Source organism: Struthio camelus, chromosome 4 (assembly GCF_040807025.1).
Source record: "Struthio camelus isolate bStrCam1 chromosome 4, bStrCam1.hap1, whole genome shotgun sequence".
Lineage (NCBI taxonomy): Eukaryota > Metazoa > Chordata > Aves > Struthioniformes > Struthionidae > Struthio > Struthio camelus.
The window spans coordinates 560,525-579,401 of NC_090945.1; the positions used below are offsets into that span (position 1 = coordinate 560,525).

Sequence of the window (18,877 nt, forward strand, 5' to 3'; positions counted from 1 at the left end):
ACCCCTAGAGCATGGGCTTAAGGAAAAACTCCACATTTTGCAAGCTCTGCGCTAAAGCGCAAGAGCTGAACGCAGCGCGGTTGCTCAAAAGGACAACTGTTCTTACAGCATCACATTATTCACTTCTAGAGGCTGGCCATGTTGTTAAACAGCAACGCTCAGAAAGGTGAGAAAGGATGCTGTAAGGATTAGTCATTAAGAGTAGCACCAACGAGAACGGTGACTGCTAAGCCAGCGCCTTGCCTGCCGGCTCCGTATAATCAGCGCTATCTGATAGCTCAGTCCTGCTGAGAACCTGCAGTTCCTCTGATTTCTCCACACTGGCTATTACAGCTGGATTCTCAGGTTGAAGAAAGTTAATGAAATCTGTCAATTTTGATGCCTGGAGAGACTCATGTGCCCAATGAAAACACCTGCTGGGGACTCAGAGAAGCTGAATTATGCTATTTATGGCTTTCCCAAGCTGGTTTCATTGTACTGGCCTGTCAATCAACTAGGAGCCCTTCATGTGTCTCACAAGATGAAGAGACCCAAATAAGCTATATATCTAGGGCACAGAGGCTTGCAGAGAGATCTTTCCTCTGCTCCATATTAAGAGATCAGGCTTTGAAAAAAGAGGTCCATGGTCTGATCCTGCCATAAGTGGCCTTGAGCTGGAGGCTCCCCACAGACAGGAAGGCAGCTGCAGCACACACAGTTCTTAACAAATCTCAAACTCCTTCCTCCCTGGTTTTACCCTAAGTAGTTCATGCTAGCCCAGAGCCACAGCTGTAATCCATACATGAATGAGTTTTCAAAGGGACAGGCAACATCGCCCTGTGCAGGCTGTCTGACTGCGGAGCGCACAGCCCCAGCACTACGTCCCCAGCACGGATTCACAGAGCACACTGGGTTGGCAGTCACATCAAGACACTGTTTTCAATAAATTTTCCACTCTCTGCGCTCATAACAACTCAATCGGAAATTAGCAGTGAAGGCGAACCACTAGGCACGGGCCGTTTCTGCAAATGGGCGCTAAGAAGTACAGTGATTTCATCTGGAAAAATTGCTCATTCATCTGTATTGGCTTTGTAAATGTAAATGACCAGATTAGGAGGAAACATGATGAGATGTATTTCATGTTATATTTCTAAATTATTTTTCTTCTGTCTTCGCCACACAATAGCTAACAGCAGCAGACGAGTTTACGATGAATTTCAGCATCCCTCAAACGAGACAATTCTAAGCTCCTTTTACCACGTTATGCCTGTCGACACAATTTAGTTTACTAGAAACCACTTGAATTTCTTGTTACTGCCATAGTGAGGCTTGTATGCACTTAAACTCTCCTTTTTTGCTTTGCAAGGCTCAGCACAAAGTAAGCAACAGCTCCTGCCACAAAAATCAGTCGCTGCCCTCTTCCTCCCCAACACGCAGTCCAAGATCCAATCCTTGAGTAAATTGCTTCCTGCCCCTGCAAAACGTGCATGCCAGAACAGAGACCTGAATTCTTCCCCTGGCTTGCTGCTTTAGCCATGAAGCCAGCCGGCCCCTTACGCTTCATTTTGGATCTACACAAGAAGCAGTAGCAGGAGGAGGACCCAGCCCCTTATTTCTGGCACATCTGTGCAAACCTCTCCATACAAAATACCAGAGTTTGCCTGCTGGTATAGATTTGTGTAACTTAAACTTATGGCTGATCTGCCAAAAAAACTGAAGCACACCTATGAGAGCTTCGAATACTTTCACTTCTTTTGTAATAGCTAGCCAGGAAATGAGAACGGCATTACTGACCTAACATAGCTGAAAAGAAAGCAGAAGCCAAACTGAGTTAGCATCAACAACACTCCTCTTCAAAGTAACTACAAATTTAGCTTATGCTTACTCCCCAGTTTTTCAGTCTCTCTCTCTCTCTCTTTATCGCACGTTCTGTGCTGGAATTATAGAAAACTAATTCTGGCCAATTTGAAAAAGGAAAAGGTCACTGCAGGGAACGCCCCAGCTGCAATCACAATGGTGTAGCTGCTGGGTGGCCCCACAGAAGGTGCTGTGCGCTTCACAGACACCTTGTTTTGCACCCTTGTTTCGCACCACTTGTTTTGCTCGTCAAACCCTTACATTCAAGCCCTGATCCATGTGTCTCTTGCTCATGTTGCTAAAACCCATAACTTCCATTTGCGCATTTCTAGCTGGGGTGCTGAACTCCAGCTGCTTGCTCCCGGCTGTCAGGCTAGCAAGGAGAGCAAGCACCAGACTGGGCACCTGCAGCTCACTTTGACTGAGCACTTGAATTTCATTGGAAGGGCTGTGAAGGAAGAGATTTTAAATCAGCCTGAGAATCCTCTCATCAGATATCTCAGGAGTTTTGCGTTCAGAAACGTACATGTGGTTATAAAGAATATTTGCCGTGTGTACTGAATTACGAAACTATGGCTGAGGTTCAGCTTACCCAACTTGTTTAGGTGCAGTACACTTAGTCACCTATTACCTTAAGCAACGCTCTGAGGGTCAAATCTTTAAGGCTTTTTTGGTCTTTTAAAGATATCACTGACTGGGATTTTTAAAGTCTAACGATTCCCACTGAAGTGAACGTGATATTTAGGACTTGGGTCTTTAAGGCTTAATTCATGATGTGTGGGAGTCATGCTATTGACTTGGGTGAGTTTTGTGTCGAGCATTTTCCCAAAAGGGAGCTTCATTTTCCCATCTATAAAATAAGAATAATTTATCTACCTTTCACCCACCTTGCGCTCTTTTTGTCTATTTTGGCTGGAATCCCGTAAGAAACATTCAGAACTAAGACGGACTTAAATGCCTGCCTAATAACCTATTGAACTGGAGGGAATAAGTATCTAAAGCACAAAAGATAGGCTATCCATTCAATGCTTGTAAAAATAAGCTGGCCTTCAGAAAAACAGAGATGTTTCAACTAGCAATAGAAGAAGTGAAGATCAATTCAAAAACTTTTAACGGAAATTCACATGATTTCTCTTTTTTGGCAGCTGCTGTGTCTGATGTTATTGCATTTCATTAGCAGGATTACAGATATCATTTCAGATGAGTAATATAATAAAAGAAAAGGCAGTGAATCTATTGAGACATAGCTTGAAGCAGAACTGGTCCTCCCTGCTCTCTGGGATATTGTTCCCAGCTGAGATTTACAGGGCTCTAACAATGCATCACAAATGACATCCTATGTAAACAACTGGAGAACAAATGTGAGATGCTATTTAAATGCCTCATTAACAAACGGAAATTTCATAGCTAGATTCTTTGCTTTTCTTGCCTTTGCAGTAGATTTAATTGACAGATCTAGATGAGAAACAACAACATTTGTTTATCAGAATTGCTTATTACTACTCACAGTGGATCTTATTGTAGTGCCTAGGGCTCATCTGAGAAGAGGACAGTGCAAGGCACTGTACAAGTAATCCGGGCCCTAGCGAATGTGCAGTCTCCGACGCAAAGAGTTAAAGCCTACTAAACTGTTATTAGAAAACGCCAAAGTAGTTTTGATTTTTGAACAGCTCCTAGGTCAATTTAAACTCAGGTATTCCATTTTTGTCTGAGTAGCAGTCTGTTGACTTCCAGCCTTACCCTGATGTTCACCAGTAGCTTTATGTGGGCTAAATGTTCACTGAAGGAATTCCAGATAATAAAAACCCCAGGGGGTGTTCGCGGCTTGTGAAAAAAATTTCATGTCTGTTAATTCCATGGATGCCTGTTGATTATGGCAAGGTCAAGATCACTTCAGGTCTTTAACAGTGCTCTGCAACTACAGCAAGTTTTTGACAGGAGTTCCTCTCGCTTTGGACATCAGACTTGGGCAGAGGGCCCTACAGAAAGATCCAGTGGCTTCTTTTGGGGGGCGCCGTACGAACTGCGTCTGCATGAAATGCTCCGGGGACTTCTTGTGAAAGAGAGTCCAACGGGTGCTGGCGTAACAGAAGAGGAAGCAAATCTCCCCCGCTAGAACGAGAGCGACTTAGCTCCTTCCTGGAAATCTCCAGGAGGGTGTGAGAAAAAACTGCAAGGCCCCCGGTGTCTCCTCTGCTAGACAGGTCAGAGCAGAGGCAGCAGCTTCAGCTGCTGAGTTCAGACTTCCCACAGGTCTCCTCTGCCTGTGGCTTCCCTGGCTCCTCCTGGCTTCAGCAGGGCCAAGAGAAGGTGCGAGATAACAAGGAGTGGTGATTCAGGAGGTAGGGTCAGGTGAGCAGGCTGAGACCAGAGGAGACTGTGCTATATGTGAAGGGTGTCACCATCTCACGGCAATTTTTCATGCATTAGTTTGCTCTCTCTCTTGTTCACAGCCTGTGTGTTTATTTATGTTTTTGGCCTGTTTGGGGGTTGGGGGAAAGAAACCCTAAGCATAACCAAAATAAGAAGCCTTTGCTATTTGCCACTATTTCAAGTTAATGAAACCACTGCATCAAGGACAGAAGCTGAACAAATTATTACAATAAAAATAGTGTAGCGGAGGGGAAATCTGTGCCTCTTTCTAAGTTGTCCCCACATTGCAATGATCTTTAATTTTTTGCTGCTGGGAACGATTCATCATTGAAATAGTTGATGTATGAGCTATTCTGGATCTGCAGCTCATTCACAAGCTGTGCTGCTTTGCGCTCAGGGTCTGACCCTCGTTGCTGCTAGCGGATGCAAAGTGCCTGCTCCTGATCGCCCTTTGCACGTCTGCCTCCGTATCCCCGTCTTGCATTTGCTTACTTCCATTCCCCCAGCGATACTGCGCCAACCAACACTAGACTGTAACTAATTCCTATCCCTACCAGTTAGTCTCCAGTGTTTGATGAAGGACCCAAGCACCTTCCTCCTCACCTGTTATCTGGGGAAACAGAAGCACAGGCAGCTCTGGATCACTCAGAAGACTCTGGGAAGAAAAGCCAGTCTCTGAGCTCAAGTCCACTGCTCCACCCGCCGCTTCCCCTTTCAAAGCGTTTTCATTTGTTCTGTGGACATCTAAAAACAAGCAAACACAAACAAAGAGGCGAACTGACGGGACTTCTGAAAGTGCTCAAAGCCTGACCGCCTCTAGTTGAGAATTACCAGGTAGGGAGTTGTCTGGAATACATTCATCTTTTAGGAGCACAGCTTCGGGAGACAGCCCCAGTATCTATTAGATCAGAGCAGTGGTGGCTGTAGAAAGCCGACACTTGTACTGTCTCTCAGCGCGACCATTGACAAGGAGCGTCCTAATTTACACTGAGACGACTGCAGCCACCCTTATTGAAGGAACATTTCTGATCCCTAAAAAAATGACACTGTTCTTGAGGCTTTAAAGATCTATTATAAACCTTCCATCATACCCTGAGCACCTGTGTGAATCCAAACTCAACATACCGGCTAGCTGCCTTGATATGAGGGAAGTTTTGGACATGGCAGAGTCTAGCGAAGTTTTCTGTACCGTCAGAACAAAATTCACTACATCCGGATAGAGGCAGCAGAGGTTTTCAGATGCCCTTCAGCATTCACTGTATAGGCTGGGAGGAAGCGTCCATCCCTCAAAAACCAAAGAGTCGGAGCGTGGATAGGAACGGTTGTATTGCCCAGTTACCTCCGTAATCAAACGCCTCCTGGGCCACGTCTGTACAACTGCGGAAGGGCAGTTTGCTGAGCAACTTTAAGGACGTTATGCTGCTTTCCGCACGGCAGACGTGCAGACAGGCCGCCGGGGCTGACTGCTGGCCGGGAGGGCTGGGGATGGAGGGTGCTGTGCTAGCCTCCTCTCAACCTCCTAGAGGTGACCGGATGGGGGGAACTAAACTGGTCCCGGCAAACCTCTCCCAAACAGGGCACAGGAGAACGACGGCGTCTCTGACTCGCTTGCTGCTGTCTGGTCTGCCACCAAAGCTGGGCAGCTCTGTGCCGCCTTTTCCTCGTGGCTCGCAGAGAAGCCTCTTATCAGTGGGGAATTAACTCCAGCGTGGGCAACTAACAAGTGAATTTATCAGAATTCAGTTTGCATGAAGGAAGAAACGATGCCAGTTCAAACGTGTTAACTGCTGATGGCGTTGGTGTGGCCGTCTGACTCAAAAGAAACAAGGAAAAGTGCTGCTACGAGTGGTTAGTGAGGGGAGGCATCCTGATTAGATTAGAGAGTTATCCCCTAGACAGTCAAATACTGGAAGACAGTTATACTTCATTAGCTAATTGACTAAGGAACGAAACAGCCGGCGCCTGGGCTAGGACTCTTCCCTGCCTACGGGAGCGTCTGAGCCATCTTCGGCATATCACCCCGAGCGGTCCTCCTCCAGCTCCTGGCGGGGGAGAAGCAGACGAGGGAGACCACCGCCAGGGCGCAGCTCCTCCGCTGGCGCAGGCATTGCATCGCTCCTTCCGCGGGGACTGCGGCCTCTCGGAGCCGGTTTTTGTCAGGATATCTGTTTCCTTGTTTCTCTGTATCCTGCTCTAGGATTGCTATTAACGAAATAAAAGGTGAGTCTTGACTCCCTTCCCTTGCCCACGTGCGTTAATTGAAATGCAAATCCACACAGAAGGATCAAAATTAATTACACTTTCTGCAGCAGGCCACATGGAAAATGGAAATGCACTTTTTTTTTTTCCTGAAGTGGAAAGGAGAAACAATGTAGCAAAAATATTAAAAGAACATACAAATGTTGCTGACACACTTGCTTGTAAGCCTGCAAGTTGCTTTCGCAGTGTCCGCAGTTGCTTTCAAGTGTTTGAAAAGTGAAAGCTAAACCTCACAGTGACTAAACTGACCTTTACCTGACAAATAATATTCTGTTTACCGCTCAAAACAATGGACCTTCATTAAGAAAAACTATGCTGACTCTTAAGAAATTTGTCCCTTATTACCCAATTGTATCAGAACTAAAATCTGAAATGCTCTGCAGGGAAAAAAGGGGAAGGAGGGAAGCGCTCTGATCCTCAGCAAGTTCAGGTGTTCATCGCAGACAGTTGTCTCAGTGAAAACCTAAGGAGGTGAATTTGTGCTAAGCATGCTCCTTGCTGTAGAGACGTGTTAGAGGGGCTTTGAAGGTCTTCCTGGATCGGGCCCTTGAAGGAGGAATACGCCTGGGGAAGGAGGTGCTGAGCTGGGCAGCTGTGCTCAGGTGCCAGCAGCTCCGGGCATGAGCAAAGGTTGAGACTCTGGCACGACTTTACGTATGGCAAATGGGTGCTCACAGCTTTTCAAGCATCGAAAGTCCAAGGGAGCGCTCAAACGGACAGCTAAAGGGAAGCGTGAGGCCAGACACCTTGTCAGGTTGGGCCTTACTTGCTTAGCAGCCCGTGGGCAATGCACGTCTGCCTGCTCCTGGGCCACATCTGTCCTTAACTCTGTTGGACTGAGCAAATGCCCGGAGGCATCAAATTAGCCTGCTCACGGCTTGCTCTCCCGGCGCAAGTAGTGTGTTTGCAGCTAGCTGCATTTACATACAAGAAAAACTAGAAGGAAGAAATGAACGTTTATAATCAAAACGTGTTCCGTCTCCCAACTCCACACGTCATTAAGAAAGCGGTTGTGTGTGTCCCCACAGCAACCAGAGGTCAAGGTGCCTCTGTAAACACACGTAGCTGGAGATCTGCCCTGGAGAGCTCGCTCACAAGCGGAACAGATAAGAGGAAACAGAAGCTGAGAAAGAAAAGGGATTTACCTCTGGCTACAGATCCATTAAAAGCGTCTACTTTAGTACCCCACTTGGCAGGACACGCTGGATCCGCTCTTTCCACAGACTTCCCATGAAAACACAGGTCTAGTTCAAGATGCTGGTCTTTCTCTTTAGTTATTCTGATAGGGCACACCAAAGGTCCTTCCGCAACGAAAGACACCCCCCCCCCCCCCCCCCCGATCAAGAGGTGGATCCCGCAGAGCCGTGCTGCACCGGCAGCGGGGCACCTGCAGCCCCGCAGGAAAGACCCGGACGACTGCGCGGGTCCAAGAGGGCCTGGGACCAAAGGAAGGGACAGTGGCCTCCCAAATAAAAGCCGCAGCTTCGAGTCATTTCAGCATCCTGCTCGCCTGCTGCCAGCTCAGCGAAGGGGGGGTGTGCAGACCTAGTCCAGCAAAGGGTGCGACTGTCAGCCCAGCGATACCTCTGTCCGCTCCTGGTTTCTCAGAGGCGTCCCGGAGAACGCTCAAACACGTCCGCTAACACCAAGCAAAACAGGATTTATGACTGCTGCTGTTCAAGGTCACGGACAGGGAGCAACTGTACTTGTTCAGCATCTGCTTGTCAGGGAAAGACCTTGCCAAGTTAGTTTTCACACAATCTATGTGTCAGAGTAACGTCTGTCTGTCTCTCTCTCTCTCTATTACACCAGAAAACACCCTCTCTACACGCGTTATTAGGTGAATCTTTCCTAGCTACCTCTCTTTATTGCTGCCTATCAAGTATCATATCTGCAATCCGGTTTAAGGTGAATGTAGTTCAGCCATGCCCAGTTCACCTGAGCAAGTGCTGTTACATTTCTCAGCTAGTGCATAGCTTTTTGCGATCATATACGGGCATGCTGGTGCCACCGTGTTACCCAGAACTTCCTGTATTTCTGCAAATTTTAACAATATGCTGCTGCTGATTAATTACAGTAATTTTGTTGTTCATATCATCCTATTCATATCACAGCAGGTATGGCCTGTAATTATTAGCCTATTTGTTATTAGAGATGCATGAGTGGTGAAATACAATGAGAAGCAAACAGTTTAACGGATAATAAAATCAGCCATTCATGGAAAGTCAGTCCGCTAATTATCTCCGACCACTGTCCGTCAGCTCCACTTTGCAATTCCTAGACTCCTAATTCCCCAGAGGAATACCTTTTGCAGAGCTGCATCCTAAGGAACGTATCTCATTTCCCCGCACAGGAGGTCCTCACTATGTTTTTACCTTTGCTCTCATACAGGCTAATTCAGCTTCATAAATACTTTGTAACAAATGGCCATTTGATCATATAATTTGCTCTAAATCAGGCAGTGCACTACAGAACTTTCATAAAAGGAACTTTAGGAAACACAGTAAAAATTAGAGACCCCTTCAATTTCATAACTATTGGAAAATACCTAGCACTTGCTTAGATTTCTTAGTTGTTAGATATTCAAAACCGCCTGTGGTATTTAAGCTGTGGAGCACACATTAAAGTCAATTTGAATCGTGTGGGCAAATTTGACCACCACATCCTGCACTTAGCAGCAGAGGACCATGTAACATATCCATCAGCTGAAAACAAAAGACTGAAGACTATATAACAGGACACGCTAGATGCAGACGACCCATCTTGGCACACTAGTATTGGCAACCGGGCATGGAGCTGAGGCTGTCATTTCGGAAGTGTTTGGGTGGGTGTTTAATAGCCCCACATCTCCTATTCGCATCCAGTATTACCAGGTGATTTCATTCGTTGGAAATGGTCAAATTAAAGGTGGCTGCCATTTCTTATACATCCTTCTCTAACACGTTATCTTGCTTATGTTTTAATTTTTATTCTAAATACTGACAGGTACAACAAATAACTTCTCTCATTCATTTTTTTTAGAACAGAATATTAAAAATTGTAAAGAGAGTCACTTTCCAAGGAAATATCATCTTGCTATGAAAATTAATACGCTTTAAGGTTATAGCATTAAAATTTTTTCACTATTTTTCTACAATAAATGGCCTCTTCTGTTTTGGACTGAAATATTTTACAAAGTTGGAACAAATTACTGGCTGAGAAGATGGAATAAGGTAAAAAGGTTAATACTCATCATGAATCACTTGCATTTCCAGAATAAAGGGACCTTGTACACATACAAGGAACGCTGTCTGAATTGTAGGAGAAGGAAGATGGTGACGCTTAAAAATTGAGGCCTCTGTGACTGTGCCTTTCAGCTGGGGAACGGGGAACGCTCTCAGGTGCATATGTGCATGCAGTTGGGGGTGATGGTTTTAAAGACATAGAAACAAACGTTCTGTACCCTCAAGCGAAGGATAAGTCAAGAGGATAGACATAATTAAACAGGAGATGGAAAACCAGGAAGCCGTTTTGATAGCTATTTAAATAGGCTGCTGAGAAAGAAACTAAAGCTGTTCTACCCAAACGCTAGAAATCTAAGAAATACGATGGAGAAACCACAACATCTGTCTCTAAAGAAGACGCTGCTCTATTAGGCGTTATCAGAAACTTGGCCACTGTTGGAGGGACATGATATTGGGTTAACAGACCCCTGGTTTGAACCATCATGACCATTCTTATGTTCTGGTCAGCCTGCCTCTGCATTTTTCAAGTCAAAAATCATGAGAGATACGTGTGTGTTGCAATGTTAGCTATTTTTACAACTTTGTTCCAAGCGTGAAGCACATAGCCAAAACCACGACTCCCTGCGTAAGGGATCTAAATGACTCACAAGGGACCACCTAGAGGAATACGATCTACTGACGACCATGTGGAGCTCATGGCTGAGCTCTGATGCACTGTCATAACGTTAGCAAATAAATAATAAGTATGAATACATGCCTGATTTTTTACTCCTCAGGAGTCACAACATAAACAGCAGTCACCTACGCTCTTGGCTTGCCATTTAATATCTGCAAAAGGCACCAAGGCAAAGTGCTAATGAAGAATGAACTGGGAAGTATACTCTATAGGAAAAAAAAAATCCCTGGAAAAGAGAAGTCCCCAGTTTCAACTGGAAGCAAAGGGAGCTTTGCCGGACATGGGAGTGCAGAGAGGCCCTCAAATGCTGCACACAGCTGCAGCTACATCTCTGTGTGCAGTGAGCGCTACGACTCGGGAACCGACTAGCCAAACTCTGCTGCCAGTAAAGACTGAAAGCAGGAGACCTTTGTGTTCATACTGAGACCAGCGCACTTAGATGAGTTCTCCCACCCCTTTCGCAGAGCGTTTTCACTCAACATTACTCAGTGTCCTCCCCCCGCCCCAAGTTAAATGCTGAGAAGAAACACATCCCAACAGCTAATGCCAGGTCCCTCCAGCAAAGTACGCACCGCAGCCCAAGGATGGCCTGAGGAGCAGGGACAGTGGTGCAACACCTTGCCCAAGGTCACCACAAATGAGCAGCAGCAAAGGCGCAGACTTCCACCTGCCTAAATCTTTGAGCACGCTTGAAAATAATGGTGTACTGAGGCTAAAGCACTGAAAACAAGGGATGACGTGCCTAAACGCACAACCTCTGGTTGCCCTTGTGAAGATTATGCACCATACCTCAAAGCACACTGCCGCAGGATCAGGTAAATTGGCTTTTATTGAAACATACCATCATATAGGGGGGGCAGGGAGGAAGATTCCAATTTCACGCAAGTACACTGTGCTCCAGGCTCCCAAATAACTATTGATATCTGCTGTCCTGGAGCAAATCACATCTTCCTTCCTGCTTCTTTATGTTATCTTTAATAGCCATGCACCGTTGTGGTGCCTTGAAAAAATGTTTGTGACTTGATGGATAGGCGGCCTCCCCTCCTGCTATAAGCCCTGGTTCACAGGTTCATCCACTGCCTGGTCTTGCCTACAAAACTCGCCTTGGGCCCGGGGTGCTTTTGAAATGAGAGCGTGCTGGGTCCCACTCGGGCACGTTAGGGCACAGCGCACACTATACAGCTCCCTGCCTCTCCACCTGGCAGCTAGGGTGGGGAACAAGCTTTCGCGGTGATCGTGGAATAATTTAGGTTGGAAGCAACCTCTGGAGGTATCTGGTCCAGGCTCCTACTCTGAGCAGGGCCAACCTTAAAGTTATGTAAGATAACTCAGGGTCTTCTCCAGTTGAGTTCTGACTGCCTCCAAGAATAACGATCCTACAGCTTCTCTGAGTAACCTGTTCCCATGTTTGACCACACTCATTGTGAAGAATTTTTTCCATTTGTTTAAAGTATGGGAATACAAGTATCTTACATACAGGAATACTAACAATTTTAACACAAGTCTGAAGAAGAACGTGGCTGTATTCAACCAATTTCACCCAGACTTGGATTTGAAAAGACAAAGCCAATCTTTCAGGCTGTCTACTGTTTTAAGGCCTGTCAAAGGACACAAAGACAGATGCTGTAGAAATGTCTGGGGGTGGTGGGGTGGGGGTGAGGCTGTAGCTACTTCTTCACTTCCCTCTGTCAGAATTTGCTGTCCCCAAACAGTCAACACCGGGGGCCGTGTAAGGTCTCCTCAATCTGCTCTAGCGCCAAGTCTTCCAGGCCAGCCCAAACAACCTCCAGCAATTTGAAGCGGGCGAGAGGGTTAAGCTAAGCTAAGCTACATGTGTTTGCAATGCAAAGGATGGGTGCTAACCTTGTCCATTTTGACAGCACAGCTGTAGGGGCACAGCCCCCTGCATAAGGGGGCTGGACAAGATAACAGCTTGAGCAGCCATCGCTATTTCTGCGGGCCTGCTCTGGCATTTGCTGTGACATGGAGAGCCCCAGGAGCGGCTGGGGAACTGTCCCTCTCCAAACACTTTGACAGGTCTCCATCCCAAATCAAGGACAACTGCCAGATGCTATTGCATATTTAGGAACAACCTTCAAACTAGACCACATAAAAGGCTACTTCTAGGAAACTCCCTTAAGTCGATGGATATCAGGGAACTCATACCTACCTTCATGCAGTACTAGCTACCTGAAGCCTCTGCTTTTTGTCTTGCTATTGGTCTGTCTAATGGGATTATTGATGGCACATCCCCAATTACGGACTAGTGCTAGCTGTGTGACCCTAGTCAGGCTCTATATTCCTAAATGGGAGTTGTACCTTTGCAGCTTTCCTAACTGGTTGCCAGCTTACTGTTCAAATTGTTTTGCTATATATGTTAGAAAGCATGGGCCAGAGCGGTATTTTGAAGAGGTGGTTCCAACCTCTTCCAATATATGGGTGCAAAGAGCTATTGGGACATATCCAGATACAGACGCGTTTTCTGCATGAATACCTTTCCACTAACCATACACAGAATCATGACGGTGACCTCAGGGAAAATCCAAACCTGGGAAATTTCTTCAGGTGCAAGAATGTGGCAGTATTCTCAGAATTCAAGCCAAAGTGTTTCTGTACTGCAATTCACAAGGAAGAAAAAAAAAAAAAAGCAGTCCTTGGTACCACTGCTTTTGTTCCTCCTTCCAATGGAAAACTGGATTTTCCGGACAGGAGAAAACGAGCACAAAAACAATATTTTAATGATAAACATGAAAAGATTTGACCCATCAACCAATAGCCGAAAATGAGAAGACTTTTGTTTTATAGGAGGAGAAACGCATCCCTTTTCTCTTCCCTGTAAATTTCACTGAAAAGGGATCAGTGTGGTTTGGTTCCCTGACAGAAAACACCAAATCCTTCAGCCCAGACTGTAGAAAAAGCATCTCAGAGCAGGGGGACTGACCACGTTTAGTAAGGAGTTTTCACAAATATAGTAATAAACAGTGTCCTCTCTTTAGGTAGTCCCTAGCAGCAATTATTCCATGAAACTTGGGCATTCACACGCAACACTGCATTTTTCATGTGCTAACAGAGCAGTCAGCATTGAGATTGTCCCATTCAACACTCAAGAATGGGGAAAAGGGATTTCTGCTCCAACCTTACGTACTGTGTGTTCCTACTACTTTCTCTTGCATTTGCCTTCTATAGCTGAGGCCCACAGGAAGGATTTCTCACCTCACATTTGTAGCTATCAGCTAAGAAAAAGACAAATTTAGATCCTCCACCACGAAATTAACTGTAATTCTTTGTGAACTGAACAGGTCCCCAGTGGTACCCTTCCCGTGTTGGCCTGCAACTGGAACGCAGTAAGTATTCACGTGCATGTCAAACAGACCTCTCACATACTACTATGCTTGTGTTAAGGTCTCCTCCTAATGATATTGCTCTCTAGAGATTAACACTTTTTCATTAATTGATATCCATGATCAACTTACTGGCATCCCCATCAATAAAGGAATCTGATGATTTTCACAACCACTGCTTATAAAAATGTTTCAGAACAGAGCATCTGATGGAATAATGATGACGGGCAGTTTTTTAACGCAAAACCATTTGTGGAAAAACCAACCCTCTGCAATGTCAGTTATAATCCTTGTTCAGAAAGCGTCATCAGAAGACACAAGTGGCTGCAGGATATGGCCTCTTTTTTTGTGCCAATTCACCAGGTCTTGGCAGATGTGGCAATGGGAGGTGGAGCTGCCAGGCACCCTATGTCCAGGCCATTTTGTCTATGGACAAACAGCTTTGTAGAACCCCAGGAAATGAGGACTCAGCACCTGGTAGGATTTAGCACCCTCAGTGACTTAAGTAGTGAACAGACACATACCGAAAAGGAGACACTCTCTTTGAAGTGGAAAAGAGAAAGAAGTGTTGCGGCCATGCCAGTGGCCACGGCAATACCCCATGCCAGTGGCTGTCGAGGTTTCCTAATGCCCAGCTCACTGCCTGTCTGCAAAAAGAGGACTAGACATTAGTATTCTGTGCTGTTCCTGGTACGCTTCGGGTTCAGCAGAACAGGAAGCAGATGGCTCAGAATTCTGTAAAAAGGGGTCGATAATGCCCAAACCCACAGGGTCTGCCTAGGTCAGGCCGCTGACATCACAATCTTGGGCTGCGGGCCTTTGCCCAAGAAAAGGTTGCATTCATCGTGGTGGTGCCACCTATCGTGAGAGAGCCTGAGAATGCAAATGCTCAGGCAAAAACTATCGAAAGATACCAATGACAGAGACGCTGCCTAGCATCTGCTTTCCCATTAGTCTTGCATGACAGAAGTGCTCTATGAAATCGCCTGTGTGATTGCAATGGCAGGTCTCAAATGTTCTAGATTAACGGAGATAGCATCTATAATCGCTGTGCGTTGCTGCCCAGTGTCACGGCATCCTCAAGCTTTGGTTAAAACGAGGAGAGAATAATTCTCGTACAAATGCTCTAAGCTGCAAACCTGGAGCATACGAAGCAAGTTACCTAAATGAATCGGAGCGCAACTTGTCTCTTTTACATTAAGGCACAGTCACTAGAGTGCAATGCAAATTGGAAAAAATGCTTTAACTCCTTGACCATTAATTGCGCAGCCTACGCTTTAGCTGAGTCGCTGAAAGGATATGTGCTGCTCACGCCATTTCCTTTTGCCTCCTTATCGTTACAGATGGGCCCTATTTGAAGGATTCCATTAGCATTCAAAGCCTTGCAGTTTCTTCCATCATCACGCTGTATTTTACAGACCTGGGTCAGCAGGTCAGTTGGACCACAGTAAGTATGTCCTTGTAACAATCAAAACGATACATCTTAACGTATAATATGTTTTAGGATCAAATTACTTCAGCTTCCTCGGCCTGTCGTTCCCCATGTCAAATGGTGTAATTACTTCATCAGCAGTCAAAACGGAACTAAATTGATAGTGAGCCAAGTTACCAATGTGCTAACTCAGATATCCAATTAAAGATGAGAAGGTGGACATAACAATATCGCCTGAGGGAAAAAAATCAATTTTTAAAAACAATTTTAGCTTATCTCGGGGTGACATGCCTATACAGGATCTGCAGCCAAATACATTCATTTACTGCATTGCTCCTCAGCTTTTAGCCTGGAAGGCTATTAAAAACAAAAGACGGATTGCTGCTAATCCTTTTACTGAAACAGGGAAATTATCGGATGGAGACGCCTGACTCCTTTCTTCACCCAACGGCAGGGCCAAGGATGCCCAGCCAGGCTCAGGCGTCACAAAACTTCTTAATCTCGCTGTCAAACCTCGATTGTCAAACAAAAGCACCCGCCAGGAGCAGCAACACCGGTATCGTGCTGTGGGTAGGATCACGGTCTGCTTTGCCTTTGGACTTCTGTTATTTGGTCAGGGTGGCAGGGGAGAGACAACACGTTCCACACGAACCAGGCTGGGGGGGACTCGGACCTTCAGGGCTCCGCTGTGCCAGATGCCATACACAGATGAAGCGAACACAGGCTAAAGACAGAAGTTGCTAGAAAGGCTTGAGGGGACAGTGAAGGAAGGGGACGTGAAGAGACCTTTCCTACAGCGCATATTGGTGTTCGAGCTCAGAGTAGTCTCACTACTGGACTGACCTAGCATGTTTTTGTGTACCGCTTTAGCTGGGATAACAAGATACAGCTGTAAGGGGCAACACAGCCCACAAACCTACGTTAGGAAATGGGATTCCTGATTTCTACAATGAGAAACATGAGTAAGATAGAACTACACGGTCTGGAAAGTCATAAAAGCCACGCTATGATTATTTACAGCATTTGAAAACCATGGTCAGTTGCTTACAATTCTTTTAACGAAGTAACTGAATAATTCCTAACTGTTGTCATGGCTGTGGGCCAAATGAATAGACTCACACCAGCGGCAGCTCACAGATCCCACCCTTGCTCACCTGGGGTGACCACATGGCCCACTGACAGGCTGCCGAGTGCCTCATCCTCGAGCAGCTCGCAGTTGACACACGGGTTCCTTTCACCAGTCGGTATGCAACAGCTCTTGCCAACCTCGTCTGCAAAGAGACCCTGGCACCAGTGTGGATGTCCTGCAGGGCAGCGTGTGGACTCCGAGCAGTTCACATTGCTTGGAGTTCCCAGCAGAGAGGGCAAAACACTGGTTATCTTTTCTCCAGTCCAGCCCTCCAAAACCTGGACAGCCCAAACCTACTCCAAACTTCCTGTGCAGCCCAAGCACGGGGCTGGTAAACAGCAAAAGAGCATTTCATTGCCCTTTCCTGTATTGTGCTTCTAAGAGAGGAAGAAACCTCTGTGCTCAGAGGATAGGGGCAGGGCGCTTTGTAGATCCTTACTTCCTCCATTGCTGAAGGGGTAACACAGCAGGGCACGATCTGATCTTCCCACTGTCCCAGTCAGATAGCAGTCACGATGGGTTAGTAAGCACTCCTACAAGACACTTAAAGAACAGACATGCTATTCTACAGCTCCTTATCAAATAGCCAGTGTGTTTGAGGTGGATGTTACAGCTAGAAGCTGTCCTGACCTTGGGCAATGGCAGCTTCTGGACCAGCACTATAAGGTGACCTACCCACCTGTCCGGCTCCAGGTCCCATGCTTTTCTCACTCTCCAGCTAGCCCCTAGAAACACACGCTCTGGGGAGTTTTAGCCCCGTGAGTAAGACCACGACCTATATCTTGCCTTCCCAGTTCTAACACAGGGCCCAAACCCCCAGGTGGTGTCAAGCAGCTTACTTCAGTGGCGTTAGACCAGCTCGCATTGCAAGACCTACCTGTTTCAGTGCAGATTTGTCAGCTTACCAAGGCTGAGGCTTTGCTCCACTGACATCCATAGGGCCATACTGATTGATGCTAGTTGGTGTCCTGTTTTCCCCCAACTCATCCCACCGTCTCTCCGGCATTTTAACATTATCTCCCGTAGAACAACAAACGGGGAATTTCCTTGCAGAGCAGCAAGCGTGAGTAATGCTGTCTCATGTTCGCTACAACTAGAGTAATCTGCAAGAACCTTATTTACACTCTCCTTTCGTGGTAGTTTATGTAGCCTAAGACAGTAACATAACTACAGCTTAATATCCCATTATAAATAGTACAGTTATGACTAGGCATTGATACTGCAGGTGGCGGCATTTTTTTTATGATTTAATCTCTGTAGGAAGTTGGCGCCGTAAGTTTCTGAATATTCATCTTATCCCATTCTGCTCCATATCCTAAATTGTCTCAGTTCTCAGTGAGAGATGTCTTTTTCTTAGCCATGTCATTTAGTTTAAACACTCAGAGACTTTATAGCTAGTCTATAGCCATAGAGGAGAAGCGCATGGAAAAACCGTATTTTAACAATAGCAATCAAAAATGTATTTTTCCACAGGATGTATAGTTTCACTGCTATTTTACCGTGCTTAGAGCTCCCGTTCAAACCCCCTTGCTCCTCCAGAAGATTTATGCACGCAGTGAGGGACGCTTCTGATTTAAAGGGTTGACATCTCAATAAACAAGGCACGGGATAAAAATAGTCTTATCTCTTGTCAGCAAAATGATAGCTGAGGTAGAAAGGGCCAGATTCAGAACGCCACGTTCAGGTCTGTAGTCCAAAAATAGACACAGAAGCACATGGAGATTTGTTGGTGCTCCAAAGCGAGCGTGGATCTGGCTGGGGGAAAAGCTAAGCACAGAGGTGGGTCTGAACTCCTAGTGTCCTGGGGCTTTTGACTTCAGTCGGCATCTCACATGAAATGCCTGCTTGAGGAACAAGAACACCAAGTCTTCTCTTGAGGATTTACACTAACAGCAGCTCGTGTTTTTTTAAAGGACAGGAGAGGAGAAGGTGGTACCCACTTGAGGGGGAGCAGTACCCTCTCCAGGCATGTTGTAAAATAAAAGATCAAAACGGTTGTCTGTTCCTAAGAGAACAAACAGTTTGGATCCTTGAGTCTAGCAGCACCTTTTGAGTTGACAAACTCCAGCTTCCCTTTTGGAGCATGCCTAATCTCTGATTTATAGTCCTTGCCAGATTTTACCATGGTGACTCAAGACTTTGTTGTCCCCCATTCTCTACTCTGCCTTTCCGCTGAAGGTTGCCACTTCAGAGGAAGGATGTTTCCTTTGCAGCTTCTGCCTTTTTCACGTGCGGTTGCACACTGAGCAAAATCTGTTTGGTGCATTGTGGTGCGAGAGGCCAGACATCTGCTGAGAGCTCAGACTGTACCACAGCCCCCAAACCAGCTCACCCGGTTTTCACTAGTTCTAGCGGTTGGGTTGCTCTGAAGGAGGACAAATCGGGGTGAAGGATTTGCAGCTGTCCTCCACTGGAGCAATTAGAAGTCAACCTCCTTTTGACAAACACGGGATAACATGGGTGGAAGCCCGAATGCAGCTGGTTCTTTTAGAAGAATTCAGGTGCCCATGGCTCATCCCCAGAAGGTTTTTTAGGGCAAAAAACAGTCTCTTCACATCGTGGCTTTTGTTAGATCCCTTCCTGTCCTACCTTCTCTTTTATAAAACA

At 46.0% G+C, this 18,877-nt stretch overlaps 1 protein-coding gene across 1 annotated transcript in view; it reads left to right on the plus strand.

The window, feature by feature from the left end:
• The window catches only part of TECRL (trans-2,3-enoyl-CoA reductase like), a 59,392-nt gene that overhangs the window by 20,305 nt on the left and 20,210 nt on the right, over window positions 1–18,877 (plus strand). The window contains exons 3-4 of the mRNA XM_009683758.2: window positions 13,668–13,712; window positions 15,053–15,156. Coding sequence (XP_009682053.2) covers window positions 13,668–13,712; window positions 15,053–15,156 — 149 coding nt within the window. The remainder of the gene's footprint in view (window positions 1–13,667; window positions 13,713–15,052; window positions 15,157–18,877) is intronic.